Source organism: Triticum dicoccoides, chromosome 5A (assembly GCF_002162155.2).
Source record: "Triticum dicoccoides isolate Atlit2015 ecotype Zavitan chromosome 5A, WEW_v2.0, whole genome shotgun sequence".
In the NCBI taxonomy this organism is placed as follows: domain Eukaryota; kingdom Viridiplantae; phylum Streptophyta; class Magnoliopsida; order Poales; family Poaceae; genus Triticum; species Triticum dicoccoides.
Window position 1 is genome coordinate 5461542 of NC_041388.1, and position 19061 is coordinate 5480602.

The window sequence follows — 19061 nt, forward strand, 5'->3', positions numbered from 1 at the left end:
AGAGAGAGAGAGAGAGAGAGAGAGAGAGAGAGAGAGAGAGAGAGAGAGAGAGAGAGAGAGAGAGAGAGAGAGAGAGAGATGTGGAGGCTAAAGATCGGGGAGGGTGATGGCAACCCACTGCTGCGCACCACCAACGGCCACGTCGGCCGGGAGGTATGGAAGTTTGATCCTTCCGCGGACGACCCCGAGGAGGTCGCCGCTGTGGAAGCCGCCCGCCGGGACTTCACCAGCCGCCGGCACCAGATGAAGAACAGCTCCGACCTTGTCATGCGCATGCAGGTCTCCTTAGTTGCATTGTTTCTTTCTCTTTCTTTCACATACGCTGCTACTACGTACTACTATATGTATGCAATTAGGAGGGCTTGACGAAAATCAGGACAGTGTTAAACTTCACCTATATGTGTTTGGGACCGTGTTCCACACTTCCACTTCAAAAGAAATGTGTCAAACTTCACCATGCATTAGTTTTTACTTTTTACTCTAGCTGGGAGTTGGGACTAAGATCATCTATATATGGTTGTGTGCAATCCAAGGGGTTGCAACCTCCTTTCCTAAAAAGCTGGCCATGTTAGACGTACGTGTCGCCATATCCAACAACACCAAGAGAGGACGCCATGCGCACACCTTGGCTTTCGCAGTTCCCTACAGTTTCATATATAGTTGGTCCCATTGAGATTATATCCAGAGAGAGAGAGAGAGAGAGAGAGAGAGAGAGGGTCGCAATGAAATAGTAGTATATGCTTTTTTTTGCGGGTAGTAGTAGTATATGTACAGTCCAAATAAATGTGTATATGTGCTTCCTACGAATATATAATAGCTAGGAGTACCATTGCTCATTCTGTTTAGCTGAAAACTTGACCGCAACTTTAATTGACTAGCCATTTTGTGTCATGCAGTTGTCCAAGTCAAACGGCCTCAAGACGAACCTTCCTGATCCCATCAAGCTTGAGCAGCATGGCTATGCCACAAAAGAGGCCGTCTTGATATCTTTAAAGAGGGCCGTCAGCCGCTATTCCATGCTCCAGGCAGATGACGGCCACTGGCCTGGGGAGTTCGCTGGCACTTTATTTCTCTTGCCCAGCTTGGTAGTACTTTCTCTTTCTCACTTACCAAGAACAATCTTTTTCTTATCTATTATCATCTTCATACATAAATGCTCCTTCCCTAAAAAAATATAAGAGCATTTCGAAACGCTTTTATATTTCTTTACAGAGGGAGTAGATGTTATTTTCCTGTTTTGACTCCCATCGACTGTTTATTTTTTCAGATTGTAGCATTGCATGTGACTAGATCACTGACTACCGTGTTGACATCTGAACATCAAAAAGAGATTCGGCGATATCTCTACAATCACCAGGCACGTATGAATGCCTAATGACAACTTTGATTAAATCTATAATTAAATATACATGTATTTCCTAATATTCATTATTAAGAGTGCAGAATGAAGATGGGGGCTGGGGACTGCACATCGAGGGGACAAGCACAATGTTCTGTTCTGTCATGAACTATGTCGCTTTGAGATTGCTAGGGGAGGGGCTGGATTCACATGGATCCATGCTGCAAGCTCAGAGTTGGATCTTGGACCATGGAGGAGCAACTTTAACACCATCTTGGGGAAAATTCTTTCTTTCGGTACGTAGAGAACATAATAGGATGTCCAAAGTACATATGTACATATATACACACTTATTTTTTGCAGTTGATCTCGAAAGGGAATGGAATACATATATTTGGGCAGCCTCATATCCTTCATCCCAAAAGGGAATGGAGTACATATGTTGTTGGATTTTCAACCTAGAGGGATTTCTTGTCTGATATTTCCTGACTTCTTGCTTAAGGTCCTTGGAGTATATGATTGGTCGGGGAACAATCCATTGCCACCAGAACTATGGATGGTGCCCTATTTCTTGCCGATTCATCCAGGTCTGGGCCTCCAACTTCAGTTTCTTCATTTACTCGAAGGGTTGGGTGTGCTTTGCTACGCTGTTGGTGTTGTTGGCCTTTCATAAAAAAAAATACTCTCTCTGTTTCAAAATCTAACGTGAATTAGTTTGTTGAAAAGTCAAACCTTTTAAGTTCAATCAAAATTATAGAGAAATATATCAACATCCATAATCTCATATCGATGTCATTAGATTCATCATGAAATGATTTTTCATATTTTATCTATTTAGTATTGTGGTGGCCAAAGTAAAAGAAAGATTACTTTTCAAAAAACTGATATTCCCTCCGTTCTTAAATATAAGTCTTTTTAGAGATTCCACTACAAACTACATACGAATGTATATAGACATATTATAGAGTATAGATTCACTCATTTTGCTCGGTATGTAGTCCATAGTGAAATCTCTAAAAAGACTTATATTTAGGAACGGAGGGAGTACACCTTATATTCTTCTACGTACTGAGGTTTACAAGTAGGGGAGATGATGGGGTGTGTTTCCTTTATTTAAAATATGGTGTTCCGATTGGCCTTTCGCGGTGAGATTCTATGTTATATGATAATCAACCCATACTTATGTGGTTGGATTTTATGCGTCCATGAGTGCATGCACTATATTGATGCTACAGTATCACATGTTGACGCTACTTGTTTCTAGGTGGTGTGAGGGTGCGCGGGATTGATATGTTTTAATAGGCCGGTTGCTGCCAATTAATTTAAAAAATGGTTGACACGGTCAAAATGTGGACCAAATCCAAAATTGTATGCCTCAATCGAGTGGGAGCTCCAAAATTAAGAAGCATGGTGAAGTAAAAGAATTGAATGAGAGAGCTCCTTGAGAAATTGTTGACCCAATCAAAACCGGATGACCCAATTTCAAATTGAAGACCTCATTTGATTGTGAGGCATTAAAAACTAGGGAGCATAGTATATGTAATATGTAGCTGAATTCATCATTTAAATTTTGTCATCTAGCATCACACTTTCTTAATAGTCCATCTCATACTTTTTACATAATGTCTTAATATGCTGTTTTTTCCTCAAAATTAGCTCCCTAGATTGGTTCTACCAGAATAATAATGCATGCAACCATTCTTAGTTTCATAGTGAACTAGTGAACAATATTTAAAGTTGTGCCAAATCAATGGATCGTGGAAATGGAATCTCCATTCATTTCGCCGCACACAACCATGCTCAATCCACCATATTTACGTTGCCTACAAATTAAGGGTACTCAAGATGATAAGTGGCCCATACATAATTGCAAAGTCGAAAAACTCGGATGTAAAACTTTCAGAAAAGTATCAGATAATTCTTGCTGATAAATGAAATATTCAGGATGAGTATATCTCATTAGTGAGGTAAGGGCAACAGATAAACAACTGAATTTTGTCACAAAATTCTCTCCACCCCACACTCTTGTCTATTGTTATGAATTATCTTATAACCAGCCAAATAGCCATGCATATGCACGAACTATGTTCTATTGGAATTTTTAGAAAACGTACCACTTAGATCTTTTTTGGTGGAAGTACTGCAACCATCTTACATGTATTTCATAGAATTTTATAGGATATAGTCAGCAATTACCGATGTTAACTATGTATAAATATGGGAATATAAAATAATGCATGGAGTACCAAATACATATACTAGACTCATCCTTGTTATTTAATCAGGGCGCATGTGGTGTCATTCTCGTTTGGTATACTTGCCCATGTCATACCTATACGGGAAGAGGTTTGTTGGAACTACAACATCAATTGTACAAGACTTGAGGAACGAGCTCTACACCGTACCGTACAATGAGATTGACTGGGACAAGGCCCGCAATGGGTGTGCCAAGGTATCACTAATACTCACTTCAACTACTCTATCAACTCTTTACTCCACTTATTATTTGAGGTAATTTGTACAAACTCTATGTATTTCAGTTGGTTGTGGAATCATTATGTTGGATATAGTCTGGAATACACTGCATGAAAAAAATCTTAAAATTAACATTTGACAAAAGGAAAACATGGGAAATGCTAATGTAGGTGCACGAGGCTGAATTGGTGAACTAGAGAAAACTACCATACCATCACGTACATTCCGGTAGTTTTGTTTTTAGTAAATGCAAAGATTGTGCCTTGATACATTGATTAAAAGACCATTAAGACTGAACATCTACGACATGTAAAGACCCACAATCACTGGACAAACTTTACAACTAATTCCAAATTAACTAACAACCACTGTCCTTGATGCCATCCAAACATAAACTAATGACACTCATTGCCTACTAAAACCTTGGGCACAGGAAGTGAGAAACCATCTCTGCAAAGAAGGGCATAATTGGGTCGCTCCTATTTCGAGAAGATAGAACGTTGATAGCAGCCACCAATCGTCAACATCACATCACCTTCAAAGACGTCCTCATCATGCCTGAGTGACCTCAATCTCACCAATTAGCCTGTATATGGTCATGGTCTAATCGGCAGGTAGGAGATGGCCCCAAGAGGCCAGAAAGGGCACAGGAAAGACATCATGTACTTATTGTAGATGTGTTCGAAATGCCAACCTCCGATCATCCTTATAATAAACACATCATTGTACCCTTTCCCTCTTGCAACACACACTCGAATCTTAAGCTTATAGGTTTATGGTAGCAAACTATTAAACTCTTTGATCCACCAGATTCTAAAAATGTAGTAGCAGCCAAATGGTAAGAATAGGACATGTATTCCTGAAAAATGATAAACACAGACTCCTAATAACCGTAGTAAAATCCTAATGTCTTAAAATCATAATGTTTTACAATCCTCTCATTTTTCCAGGAATACATGTCCTATTCTAACGTAGACTCCTAATAACCATAGTAAAATCATAGTCAAGAAACCCTAGCCTCACTCTTCGTGAATAGAAATTGTACGACGAGATCTAAGTAGTTTGTAGAATTCCTGTGATTTTCTGACGAAACAGAAATCAAAGTAAAATTTCTTAAGTTATAACTTTTCATGTGTTCCTTTCAATGATGTGGAAATATTGTTTCAACAAAATAATGTATTCTATTTTCATGGTTTTCTCCATTTTTTGCGATTAGGAAGCATAAAATAGGGAACTAATCTTAACCAAACATTTTCTTATCCAACCATTACTACACCATCAGTGAGTCTTCCGCAAGAGATCCAACATATAGCTCCCCTCCATAAGCAATATTCTCTACCGATGGCGTCCATCACATCGAAAGGAGGCAATTTAGTTTTGGTGTGGTTAATGGAACATTATGACCATTATTAAACCTCAGATTAAGGGATAGAAGTATGAAAGCAAAGGATTTCTATAACCATGACCATAGCTTTCAGAAATCTTGTGAACTGAAATATTGATTTTGGTTGCATTGCAGGAAGATCTATATTATTCCCATTCACCACTGCAAGATATCGTATGGGCTACTCTCAAGAAAATTGGTGAACCAATATTTCTGCACTGGCCTGGCAGCAATTTGCGGAAGAGAGCTCTAGACAATGTCATGAAACATATAAAGTACGAGGATGAAACTACTCAATACTTATGCATTGGTCCTCTAAATAAGGTAAAGCATGGGTTACTTTGAGAAATTTTTGCATCATTATTTTCCCTAGATAGGTCCAAACTCCAAATGGTTCCTATAGTCGATTTAACTTTATTAAATTCATTCACTATTTGTCAATTAATTTATTTCTTTTATACTTTGTTTCTCAATTGACTACTAGTAATTTGTAAGCAGATGTTGAATATGATTTGTTGCTGGGTAGAAGATCCAAACTCAGAGGCATTCAAACTCCATGTTGAAAGAATATATGATTTCTTATGGGTCGCCGAAGATGGCATGAAGCTGAAGGTGTTTACGAGTTCTTGTGCATTTCATTAAAAAAACTCATAGGGGCATTTATTTATAGATTTAACTAAGGTGGTGGCAAAATATTTAAGACACGTTGTACATAATTTGAATCAAATAATATCTATGATGTCTCTTTTACTTCAAATATATCCATATATACCACAACACATCAATTCTCAACAACCTTAATTATACTATGAATTGGCCCCACTCAGCTGGGCGAGGGAGTGTATGTAGATTACAACCATGTTCAAGTCCTCTCTTCTTGAATTTTAGTGCGTATTTTTCCTCTCTAAAATACAAATAGTTTCTTCTACTAGTTAGAAAAAAACTATTTATTGGTCACTTACTCACTTTGCTTTTTCATATAGAATGTATTTTGAAGCAAAGATTAAGGTGCTAGCAATTTCAACGAAATTTGGTTGTATGAAACATGAATATGAATATTTAGATTCATAATATATGAACTAAAATATAAATTAATATTATATCATTTGAGGGTAATATATATTATATATTTATTAATTATTGTGTAGTTGAAAATATGTATTGAGTATAATAATGGGAACTTTTTCCCATGCAAGTTGTGGTGAGCCTTTGATGAGATGGTATGTGTGCATGTTGAGATAAATAGAGGTAGTGAGAATTAACTACTTAGGTATACCATTTGATACCTCGCACATTATTGTGGGAACAGGGCCGTTTCTAGAAATTTGAGGCCCGGGGGCGAAAATCAAAACATGGCCAAAATTCTAAAAGATATATATAATGGAAAAACTAATGTAATAAATGCATAATGTCACTCTATTATATAATTTTGCATCTATCTTATTTTGCACAAAGTTTAGATATATTTCAAATATTAATGCTAAAAACAGTAAAGGGGCACTAGAACAATAAACTAACCTCATGTTCTACCTAAAAGCAGCAACCATCTAGTGTTCTTTAAAATTAATTCATATTCATACATGAAATAGCCTAATTAGTGTGAAAATAAATAAATCAAGTACAATCGATCCAACCCCGTCGACAAATAAATAAATTACCAACACCTAGCCCCGTGGATAAATAACTTGTCCACAACCCCGCCGTAATTTAGCCTTTGGGGGGTTCAAATTAATAAGTACTAGTGGTAAATTACCAATACCTACTAGTGTATGACTAGAGGCAGAGGTCATGGAATCGTAGGCGATCGTCGGTCGGGTGCAAGCAGGCGGTGTCCTGGCGGCTGGACGATCAGCCGCCGGTGGAGCTGCGGTGGTGAACCTATGGAACAGTGAAAAAGGATACCTACCTGGACAATTAGCGGAAGCATCATTTAGTATTGGTGGATGTCCCTGCAGTGTCATGGGCTTATTTGCTGGTGGGCCGGTCCTTTTTCTTTGGTTGGTTGATTCTGCTGCTGGATTAAGGCATTAAGCCAACTTTTTTAGCGTTAAGCCAGTTATACATGTGTATATGTTGTATACTCTACCATGGTGATTTGGGGGCCACAAATATTTGGGGGCCCTGTGTGGTCGCCCATCTTGGCCCCCTCAATCGACGAGGTTGTGTGAGAATATATTGCAATATATTTCAAGGACATTTTGTCGTATGGAACATGAATATGACTAGTAATACGAGAACTAAAACTAAAATACAAATGATGTGTTTGATTATTTTATAGCTGCAAAATGATTATTAATGTAAACATCATACTATATTAAAAATTACCATGCATTTTTGTATGTTGATGAGCCCTTTACTTATGCATGGTGGCATGTTGTGACGGGTTGCATGTTGAATGATGAGGTGGCATGCTTGCATGTTTAAAGAAATATGTTTGTGAGGGCTAGATGTTTACATATAGAAGATATAAGATATGATAGGGGGTAGATAACTCAAGACTCTCTTGTAGTTGTTTTGGAAGGTCATGGATGATAGCTAGTATGAGTGGGGATGAATAAGTGCATATGTTTGGCAGGAAATTCAAATGCATTGCAATCCACTTGCTAAAATAGTTGTTTTTTACATTGAAATAAGGATAATATGTACTTTTTATGTTACTCATACCCTTCTTTGTAGTCTTACAATGGCAGCCAACTATGGGACACGGTTTTGATAGTTCAAGCTATATTTGCTACTGGCTTGACAAAAGAGTTCCCCCATACAATAAAACTTGCCCATGACTATATAAAACGTTCACAGGTAAATATACAAAATGCTACATGATAATGTATTTGTTGGACACTAATCAATAAGGTTTAATTACTAAATAAAATTTAGTAGTAATTATGTTTAAATATTCATGTAGATTTCTGCGAATTTTCCTGGAGATCAAACCAAGTGGCATCGTCATATATCTAAAGGTGGATGGACACATTCAACTGCCAACCATGGGTGGCCAGTATCAGACTGTACTGCAGAAGCATTGAAGGTAGTCCTCCCACCTGATTTTTGTATTATCCAAAACCTTTGTGTAATACCATTCATGTAATCAAAATTAGTAGAATACCCTTGCGTAATATGATTCATGTAGTCAAATACGTAATACCATTCAGGAAGTCCATGTCTTTCAGCTATGGTAGTCAACAGTATCATAAGGCAAAAATCCCTTTTATCTTGGTTGGCATGCATGCACGCAAACCAGGTTAAATTAAATGTGCAACACCCGACTTAAATTATACCCCATCTACGCATAAAGCGGCCAAAATACGCATGACACCCTGCTTATACTTTTGGCCCACTTCGTTGAAATGGTTATCCTTGAGGAGGGCAGGGTTCCTGTGTTCATTAAAAAGAAGAGAGATGGTCCAGTTTATAAGAAAAAACAGACTAAAAAACCAAACTTTCAGGGCTAATCAGGGAAAACCGAGTGAAAACCCAAAAATAAGAAAATAAGAAAAAAAAGACACTAGAGCCTAGGAATAGGGACAAGACAAATGCACACTCAAGGAACATCGTCTGAGCCCGACACTAGAGCAGCAAGGTCCAAAGCAATTGGGTGTGGCTCAAGTGCAAAGAAATTGACCACTACTGGCCGAAGAGAACTCATCCATATCGAATCACGCCTTTGAATCAGCATGGAGGCATCATGTGCCATCATTAGTGTGTGGGAATCATCCTGCAAGGTCCACCTTTGACTTCCCAGTGATGCCTACCAAAGTGATTAACACCGCGGTCACTTGCGGTAAAAGTGGTATTTAGTGCATGTCCAAGTATGCTTTCATATTTTTCTAAGGGCCCTCCACTTTTCTCACCTCTAGAAACTCACCAAAACCTCCAACAACCTATACTCCGCACGCTTAGTCGCCGGGATGTTGCATGCCTTGTTCTTCTTTTTCAGATGTCCACTTCGTCTCCCCCATCCTTCTCCATATGTGAATGTGTTGGGGTCCCAAGCAGAGGGTGTGGGACATCACAAGTAACCTTGTTGAAAAAATCGTCCACGGTTAATGGTTGTGCATCAACATGTATCACTTCAGATACAACACTAATCACCTCCACCTGTGAGTCAACCACAACATCAGGCTTGCCGAAGGCCCCCATCATGTGCTCCATGTTGAAACCAAGTGGCTCCTCTAAACTAAGAATGGTCATGTGCTAAATATCTTGTTATTTTGGCTGAAGTCCAACACCTTATGTTTTCTTATGTTGTGGTGGCCTATATAGATGGGAAATTTGTCTTAGAATATGGTATTTTTACAATTTTATTTACCTCAATATCATTAGGACCTGAGTACGAGCAATCTCTCTACCGCTCGACCTTGAACTTCACTTAATTTAAGCTCACTCAAATTTTAGTAAGAGCTAAGCGAGCCTAGACTAACTCGCTCGAACTCAGTTGGTTTGCAACTCAAATGAATGGCGCATTGATATGAATAAGCTAATATTGCATTTATCTTAAGGCATTGGTATGAATAAGCTAATATTGCATTTCTCTTAAGGCATTGATATGAATAAGCTAATATTGCATTTCTCTTAAGGCTATACTGTTGTTGATTAAGCTTCCTCCTAAATTGGTTGGCGAGCGTATGGAAACAAGCCGGCTTGACGATGCAGTCAATATTCTATTGTCTTTGATGGTTAGTACCTCCTAGTTCGAACCCATTCTTTTCTTCATTTTTTTTCTTTCTTATAGCTAGTTTCAACTCATTACTCACATTTTATAATCAATAGTCTCATTTCTCGAATGTTTTTTATGAAACAATAATGTACATTTTAAAATTCTTACTCAATACTCCTTCTGCAGAACGACGATGGTAGTTTTGGTGCATATGAGCTAACAAGATCTTATGAATGGCTTGAGGTGAGTTTGAATAAGCTTCTAGATACATATTATTGTTTCTTAAAACAAAATTCACAAGGAACACTTTTCATCTACTAAGTGGGGGGAAGAAACACTTTTTTGAATTTATCATATTAAGTTCATGTATAACAATTCTTGGTTAAATCAACCGATAAGACTATAAGTTTCCTCTGTGCAATGATGATCATTTGTTTTTCATATACTTCAGTTGCTCAATCCTTCCGAGAGCTTTGGGGACATAATGATCGAGCATTCGTAAGCAACTCTGACCATTGGTTTCTTGCTTGCTTATCTACGTTGCTATTTTTTGTTTATTTGATGCATTTTCAATCTTTGTTCACACAGGTACGTTGAGTGTACATCATCAGTAATTCAGGGTCTAGTGTTATTTAGAGAAATGTACCCCAAACATTGTCGCATGGAAGAGATAGAAAATTGTATCCAAAAGGCTGCAGACTACATTGAGAGCATCCAAAGGAGTGATGGATCATGGTTTGAATTCTCATTAAACTTTCACTTGAAGTTTCTCTCTTTCTTCATTCTTAAATAATCGAAGATTAAACTCCCAGCCTCTTTATCATTTGAACTTGTCCAGTTAATTTCCAACTGTAGGTACGGCTGTTGGGCTATTTGTTTTACCTATGGTACATGGTTTGGGGTGAGAGGATTGATTGCTGCAGGCAGAACGTACAAAAATAGCCAAGCAATCAGAAAAGCATGTGAATTTCTGCTATCCAAGGAGCTTCTCCCATTAGGGGGGTGGGGAGAAAGTTACCTCTCCGGTCAAGACATGGTAAAAGTTTCTCCTTCCTCTTTTTACTCTTATGTCTTAATTACTCCAATTAACCGTGACCGGTGAATGCTTTAATAAACTTACAACACAGGTTTACACCAATCTTGAAGGCAACCGGGCTCACGCAGTCAACACTAGTTGGGCCATGTTGGCCCTAATTGATGCCGGACAGGTGATTTTGTTCCTTTGAAGCTTGCCTTGTACTTAAATCCAATTAGTGCATGCATGTCCTATAGTATTCATTTGCTACGCTACTTGTGAACTGCAACTTGTACACAACTGCATAGACATCTCCATTATTAGTTCATAGGTTTTTCTCGAAAAGGGGGATCTCCCCGGCCTCTGCATCAGAACGATGCATACGGCCATCTTATTAACCAAATAACAAAAGGTGCCAACAAGGTTCCACAGTCTCCAGCCAAACAAAAAGCAAAGGATAAATGCAGCTCACACAGAGTGACAGACGGCTAGATACAGAAACTAGCCCGAAAAAGATGCCACAACCGGCTGGCTAAAAATAGATAGGGAAACTAATTGCCTATCCTATTACATGACCGCCATCCAAACCGGTTGAAGATATCCCGAGCTACCATCTCCCAATGGATAGATCCAGTAACCAAATGCTCCCTGGCCTCCATTGGAGTGAGTAGTGACCACGAACGGATCAGTGCCGTAGCTCGGAAAATAACCTGCAAAAAATGAATCCGTGATGTTCTGTTAAAAACCAAATCATTTCTGCAATTCTAGATAGTCCATAACAAAGCGCAAACTCTAACCCGAATATGTCTTGCTAATTCAGGCTCAACCCCATTAAGCCATGTCCCAAATAAAGCATTGACCGAGGTCGGTGGAGCAATATTAAAAGCAATATGGACCGTCCGCCAAAGAACTTTGGCCAACGGGCAATCAAAGAATAAATGTCTAATCGTCTCATCCCGATCACAAAAACTACACCTAGTAGGTCCTGTCCAATTGTGTTTAATCAAGTTGTCCTTTGTTAAAATAACTTGTTTATGGACAAACCACATAAACACTTTAATTTTTAAAGGAACTTTGACAGCCCAAACATACTTGGAAGTTGGAATAGCATTCGAATTAATAACATCAATATACATTGATTTAACTGTAAATACTCTAGAGCTAGTCAACTTCCAGCGCAATATATCGGGATGGTGAGAAAGTTGAATCTCCATCAGTATCCTAACTAGATGGAGCCATTCTTCCCAACGATTGCCCGCTAGCGACCGTCAAAACTGAATATTAAGGGGGACAGATTGGAATACCGTTGCCACGGACACCTCACGTCGATGAGCAATCCGATATAAAGACGGATATTGAATGGCTAAAGGTGATTCACCAAGCCAAGTATCCTCCCAGAAACGTGTACTTGTACCGTTTCCAATAACAAATCTCGTCCTATTGAACATAGATTGTTTGACTTTCATTAGTCCTTTCCAGAAAGGCGAATCAGTCGGCCTGACTGCGACCTGGGACAATGTTTTAGTCTGGAGGTACTTGTTGCGGAGGATCTGCGCCCACATGGCCTCAGTTCCGGAAGGCAGCTTCCACAACCACTTACTAAGAAGGCATCTGTTCTTAACTTCAAGATTTTCAATACCAAGACCCCCTTGGTCTTTCGGTCTACAGATGATGTCCCATTTAGCAAGCCGGTATTTTCTTTTAAGTTCATCACCCTGCCAAAAGAAACGCGACCGATAGAAGTCCAGTCATTTCCTAACACCAACTGGGACCTCAAAGAAAGATAAGAGAAACATAGGCATATTCGTGAGCACCGAATTAATCAAAATCAAACGGCCTCCGTATAACATGAGCTTACCCTTCCAACAGCTCAGTTTTTTCTCAAATCAATCTTCGATGCATTTCCATTCTCTGTTTGTTAGCCTACGATGGTGAATCGGAATACCAAGGTAAGAGAAGGGTAAACTCCCCAACTCGCACCCAAACAATTGTCTATAAGACTCCTGGTCGTCTTTGGCTCTACCAAAGCAGAACAACTCGCTCTTATGAAAGTTAATCTTTAACCCGGTCAATTGTTCAAACAGGCATAACACTAGCTTCATATTTCTCGCCTTGGCCAAATCATGCTCCATAAAGATGATTGTATCATCGGCGTACTGAAGGATGGAAACACCTCCCTCAACAAGATGAGGTACCAACCCACCCACTTGACCATTCTCCTTAGCCCTTCCTATCAAAATTGCTAACATATCCACCACAATGTTAAACATGATAGGGGACATCGAATCTCCTTGTCTTAGGCCTTTATGTGTCTGGAAATAATGACCTATGTCGTCATTCACTTTAATTCCCACACTCCCTTTTTGCGTAAATGAGTCGACCTGTCGGCGCCAGGCTTCATCAAAACCTTTCATACGCAATGCCTGTTGGAGGAATGGCCACTTAACCTTATCGTACGCTTTTTCGAAATCCACCTTAAAAATTACTCCATCTAATTTCTTGGAATGGATTTCATGGAGCGTTTCATGAAGAACAACCACCCCTTCAAGGATGTTCCTGTCCGGCATGAAAGCAGTTTGGGATTGCTGCACCACAGACTGCGCAATCTGTGTAAGCCTATTAGTCCCGACCTTGGTGAAGATTTTGAAACTAACATTGAGGAGGCAAATCGGTCTGAACTGCTCAATCCTCACAGCATCCGTTTTCTTCGGGAGCAATGTGATAGTTCCAAAATTCAAGTGAAATAGTTGAAGCTGTCCAGAGAATAAATCATGAAACATCGGTAGTAAATCCCCCTTAACAATGTGCCAGCACTTTTTGTAGAACTCAGCCGGGAACCCATCCGGACCGGGAGCCTTATTGTTCTTCATTTGTGCAATAGCATCGAACACCTCCTTTTCTGAGAACGGGGCAACCAGGATATCATTATCAGCAGCAGACAATTGAGGCACGTCCTCAATCCTGGACTCATCGAGGGACACACAATTGTCCTCCGGCGGTCCAAATAACTGTCTATAGTATTCGGTAATATAGGTTTTGAGATTATCCTGACCTAAAATAGTTCCCTCATCCTGCTCTAGCTGAAAGATCCGCTTCTTTCTGTGCTTACCATTAGCAATGAGGTGAAAGAATTGAGTGTTCGCGTCCCCTTGGACTACTTTGCGGACCTTGGCACGCAAAGCCCACTTCAATTCTTCTTCGCGGAGAAGTTCTTCCAGCCTCTTCTCCGCCTCATTTTTAACCTGGAGCTCGGCGGGCAACAACATCGCAAATTCGGCTTTTACGTCCAAGGCCTGTACAAGAGAGAGGAGCCTATCCTTCTCAATTTTATACACCCCACTGAGGTGCTTAGCCCAACCCCGTAAGAAACTTCTCAAATGTCTAATCTTATTCTGCCAGCGCTCGACCGCCGTCCTCCCTCCAACACCCTTGGCCCACTCCCTGGCTATGATGTCTAAGAACCCCTCGCGTTCAAACCAGGCCATCTCAAATGAGAAGGTGTTTTTTTTTCATATGGTTCGGCTCCCCTGAGTCAACGAACAATGGTGTGTGATCGGAGATTCCCCGCGTGAGAGCTTGCACCGTAACAAGAGGGAACTTCTGTTCCCATTCCACGCTGGCGAGAAACCGATCAAGCTTTTCATATGTCGGGTTTGGCAGAGCATTAGCCCAGGTAAAGTTTCTACCAGAAATCTCTATCTCCCTTAGATCTAAGCTTTCAATAATGGTATTGAACATAAACGACCACCTGCCGTCAAAGTTATCATTATTTTTCTCCTCTCTCCTCCTAATGATATTGAAATCACCCCCGACCAAAATCGGAAGCTGTTCGGATCCACAGATCCTAACAAGATCCGCCAGAAACTCCGGTTTAAGCTCGGGTTGTGCGGCACCATAGACCGCTACCAAAGCCCACTTGAACCCATCAACTTTAGACCTAACTCGAAACTTTACCGCGAAGTCACCCATTACTACACTCCGGACTTCAAGGGAATCGCATCTCACACCCAGTAAGATACCTCCCGATCTACCTCGTGGCGGGAGACAATGCCAGTCGAAATCAATACCTCCCACAAGAGAGGAAAGAAACTGCGGCGCAAAATTCTCTCTACCGGTTTCTGATAAAGCAATGAAATCTAACCGATGTTCCAGAGAAGCTTCAGCAAGAAACCTTCTTTTAGCCAAGTCCTTCAGACCTCTGCTATTCCAAAAGATTCCTTTCATAGTTCATCATGGAATTTTTTAGCAGTCCGAAACCTAGCACTCCGCCGAACTGCAGAATCGGGATAAATCTTTCGTTTCCACTTACGCTTTGGCTTAGTGGGCTCCGTCACCTGGTCCTCATAACCGGGTTGAACGGAACCGCCAGCTACATCATCTAAGGGCGCATTATCGCCCTCAGACTCCTGATTAGAAGGTGCTAGATCCGCACATAGATTATTTAGCACTCTCACCCCTAACGCATCAATTTCCTCATCATTCATGGGTTTGACCGCAGCAAGATTATGAATAGTCTCTAAGGCCCGCTCCGCCTCTAAATCTAACATATCATTCACCGAATTGGAAATTTCATTATCAGTAGCGCCTAGTGAAACTCCTAATTGGTTTGCATTATTAATAATCTCCTCAGGAGCAAAATGCAATAAAGAATTAGATATGTTAACGGACATACCAGCAGAGATCGCGGCATCGTGAAGCTTGGCCGCCCTCATAGCGCACCGCTGCTGCATATCGTCCACCTTCGGAAGGTCCAGAACGCGAGCACTCATCCGTCTCCCCGTCGAGACCGGGTCTGGGATCCCGCCAAAGGCAATAACCTCCTCTCGAGAATGAGGAGGCCGCGGGCTCCCAATGCCCTTGGACAAGTGCCTGGCGGGTGGGACAAGAGACGGGCCAACTGGGGCCACCTGCCCACTCCCTCCTCCTGCCCCGACCACCGGCTCAGAGCGAAGTGTCGAAGTCGTCGATGGTGCGGTCCTCCTGACCGCAGACGAGGACGGGATGTCTAGGGCTACCTGCCCCAGCCCCCCTCCCCCAGCATCACGGGAGACGCGGGTGCCACAGCCAGGGCCTGAGGGGGAGGAGCTGAAGCCACCTGCCTCGGGCTCCCACTCCTAGCGCTGGCGGGCCCCGACGTGGCCGGCTTCACCGACGTCAGTATAGGAAGGGGAGAGGCGAAGACCACCTGCCCTGACCCCCGTCCCCCAAGGCCCACCTCGGGCGTAGATGCCATTGCCGGAACCACGTCAACCGGTGAAGCAGGGGACATAGGAGCGACCTCCGGCTCTGCATCCCGAACTGCAGACCCCGCAAAGTCCAATGCAGGAAGCGTGTGCTCAAACACATCATCAGTCTCCACCCTATCACTCCACAGCCCGGGAGGCGCAGAAGCAGGCGCAAAGGACCCAACACGCAGTGTCGTCGTGGACACCGAAGGTGACGGTGTCGGCTCAACCCCGGTCCCCTCCCCAGGCAACTGAGCATCTGGGCGAGACCCGGTCAACCCCTCTCGAGCAGACTCGGCTGGCGCCCCCTTGGCTCCTGCACCACCATCACTCTCGTGCATATCAACATCATCCCCAGCAACTTCTTCAGCAAGCATCTCAACGTCCTCAAACTCAATGTCGAGCAGGAATACCTCTCCCCTATATGTCCAATGAACCACATCAGGCACGAAATCAACATTCAGAACACTCACCAATATCCGAGCCACTCCATGAGCCCGAGTGAAAGCCATATCCACTCTCTCCGTCTTACCAACCATGATACCCATACTGGCTACAACTCGAACGTCCTGCAGAGGCTTAGATGGGGCCCCAGAAAACCGCAACCAGATCTGCGTAAGCAGCTTTCCTTTAGGCTCCACCTTCATCCACTCGTGAAACTCCAAAATACACGTAGTACCAGGAACTCTACACAAGCCAAAACTCAGCAGTTTCTGTAAATCCTCCACAGAAGGAAAATCCACCTTAAAGACATTAGCTTCTAAGCTGACCAGCTCCCACTGAAAGTCCCCCGGTACCAACTCCTGAAGCCTCCGGATAATCTGCGCCTCAGTCACCTCGCCCTGGGTTGCTTTCACTATTCCGGTATTCAGGCCTTGTGGCTCCTCTGGGATCTCCCTCGCGACCGGGGACTCGAAGAATAACAGCTCCGTGCAATATAATCCATACATAGTCAGAGCCGGAGCCTGGTCACGCAAAACCGGGCACTCTCCCGAAGCATGTGCTGGCTTGCCACATGAGTCACACAACTCGGCCACGCACTCTGCAATAAAATGTCCCTTCTCACCAGACCGATAACAGAGCATCTTTTCCTTCTTGCGCGCCCACTTGGCTGCCCTCTCAGAATCAGACCTGTCCGATGCCGCAGCCGCCGCCCCAGGCACAGGAACCTCAACATTAGCCAGCGTCGTTACCACATCAATCGTCTGACTAGTAAGATCAGTGGACTGGGCGTTATCTGTCTCAATAGCTGTCGCCTCATGGTCAACAGCAGCCGGGGGCGGAGGCTGTCGACGAAACCTCCCACGGCCACTACCCCGACCACCTCGATATCCATGGTAGCCGCCTCTCTGGCGGTGCTCCGGACCGGATGTCCCCTCGACAAAGCCACCCGGAGGCCCAAGAAAAGGTCGCTCAGCCGACCCGTCACCCTGCCAGGCGTAGCCTCGACCACCACCCGTAGATGAGGAACCACGGTGCTTCCCTTCTCCGTACGCATCAACACTGTCATCCCCCCACTGACCTCGGGGTGGCTCGAAGGAATCTGTAGCTGTCAAAGTTTGCCTCGTCTGCGCAGGTCCCGACCGGTTCTGAGCCGGTCTCGCTACGAAGTGCGGCGGGGGAGCGCCCCGAGGAGGACCACTACCCGGGGCCGGCACCACAGTAATCTGTCCAGTCCCGTCGCCCCTCCCCGTAGCAGTAGGTACTGTAGGAATTGGCCCCGTCGGTCGGTGCGCCGCGGCAGCGCCACGGCCAGCGCCGGCTGCAACGACGCCCCTAGCCTAGGCATCTCTTCCCGTCTGCCGCGCGGGCGGTCTGGCAGCCACAGGCACAGGCGGCCTTGGCCCGTGGTTGCCGCCTGGCCGCCCCATGGCAGAGACAGCGGCGCCCCGCCCGGCTCCGACAACAGCACCTGCTGCACCAGGCCCAGCGGCAGCAGCTCCCCGTCCAATACCCCCCGGCGGTGGCGGCCCGGCTGCCCCGGCCCTGTCTCTGGCTATCTGGGGTTTCGGCGCCGGCGCCGGCGGCCCTCCCGTCCCTCTGCCCGTCATAGCGCTAAGGGGAGGGATGTTCATAGGTACGATCAACATATATCATTCTGTGTTGGATTGGTTTGTATGCTGACAGTAGTACATATTTTTTTCGAGTGAACAGGGCCAAAGAGATCCTGCATCTCTACATAGGGCAGCCACGGTTCTGATCAACTTCCAGTCGGAGGATGGAGAGTTCCCTCAGCAAGTACGTCATTCCCTTTTATTTTATGAGCATCATGTGCTATGCTTGTAATTAAGGAAAGCGATAGTACGGCAATATATCTCCATAGAAAAAATAGTGATTGAACTATATAAACTTCAATTAATTAATTTATTGCAACTTGTTGTTAATTAGTGATTACAAATATAACAACAAGATCTAAGTTAATTCCTAGTACCGTGTGCTTTGGAATAACTTTGGCATGTTTTCTCACTTGACAGGACATTATTGGAGTTGCCAACCGCAACCTTATGCTCACTTACGCCCAATACAGGAACATCTTCCCTATCTGGGCTCTTGGAGAGTACTACCGTAGAATGGTCCTGACAACATAAAGGGAGAATCTGCGGTGTATATGTAGCCGTTGAGAGTTACACACTGTTAGATGATAATTTGTGCACATAATTTTCCACATCTCCATGGAGCATGGAGTGCCTATTCCCAAAAATACATGATACCATTACCAACATATCTACAAACTTGTTATATTTATTTCAGATGATTTAGTTATTACAATATTCGTTGGGTTCCTCTAGGTGTTATTAAAATATTTGTTGTGTTCCTCTAAGTGTTTCATTTTACCTCGCAACAGTTAAACAACATCGCATTCTACTCCGTTCACGCAGAGCATTCTACTCAGTTCACAACCAAACATAAAAATTCTAACAATAGGCTTGAGTACGGGACACTTCACTGACTGAGTGGCACATTAA

General features: G+C 42.9%; 1 protein-coding gene across 1 annotated transcript; it reads left to right on the plus strand.

Annotated features, from left to right (window-relative positions):
• The first annotated feature begins 78 nt into the window (after window positions 1–78).
• Window positions 79–18835, plus strand: LOC119296771 (cycloartenol synthase-like). The gene is made up of 18 exons (XM_037574846.1): window positions 79–279; window positions 897–1085; window positions 1268–1357; window positions 1444–1635; window positions 1842–1926; window positions 3625–3791; window positions 5334–5522; window positions 5697–5810; window positions 7875–7997; window positions 8104–8226; window positions 9776–9874; window positions 10042–10098; window positions 10307–10353; window positions 10444–10590; window positions 10711–10891; window positions 10983–11063; window positions 18250–18333; window positions 18570–18835. The coding sequence occupies exons 1-18, from the start codon at window positions 79–81 to the stop codon at window positions 18681–18683; spliced, it is 2283 nt and encodes a 760-aa protein (XP_037430743.1). The 3' UTR covers window positions 18684–18835.
• The last annotated feature ends 226 nt before the right edge of the window (window positions 18836–19061 follow it).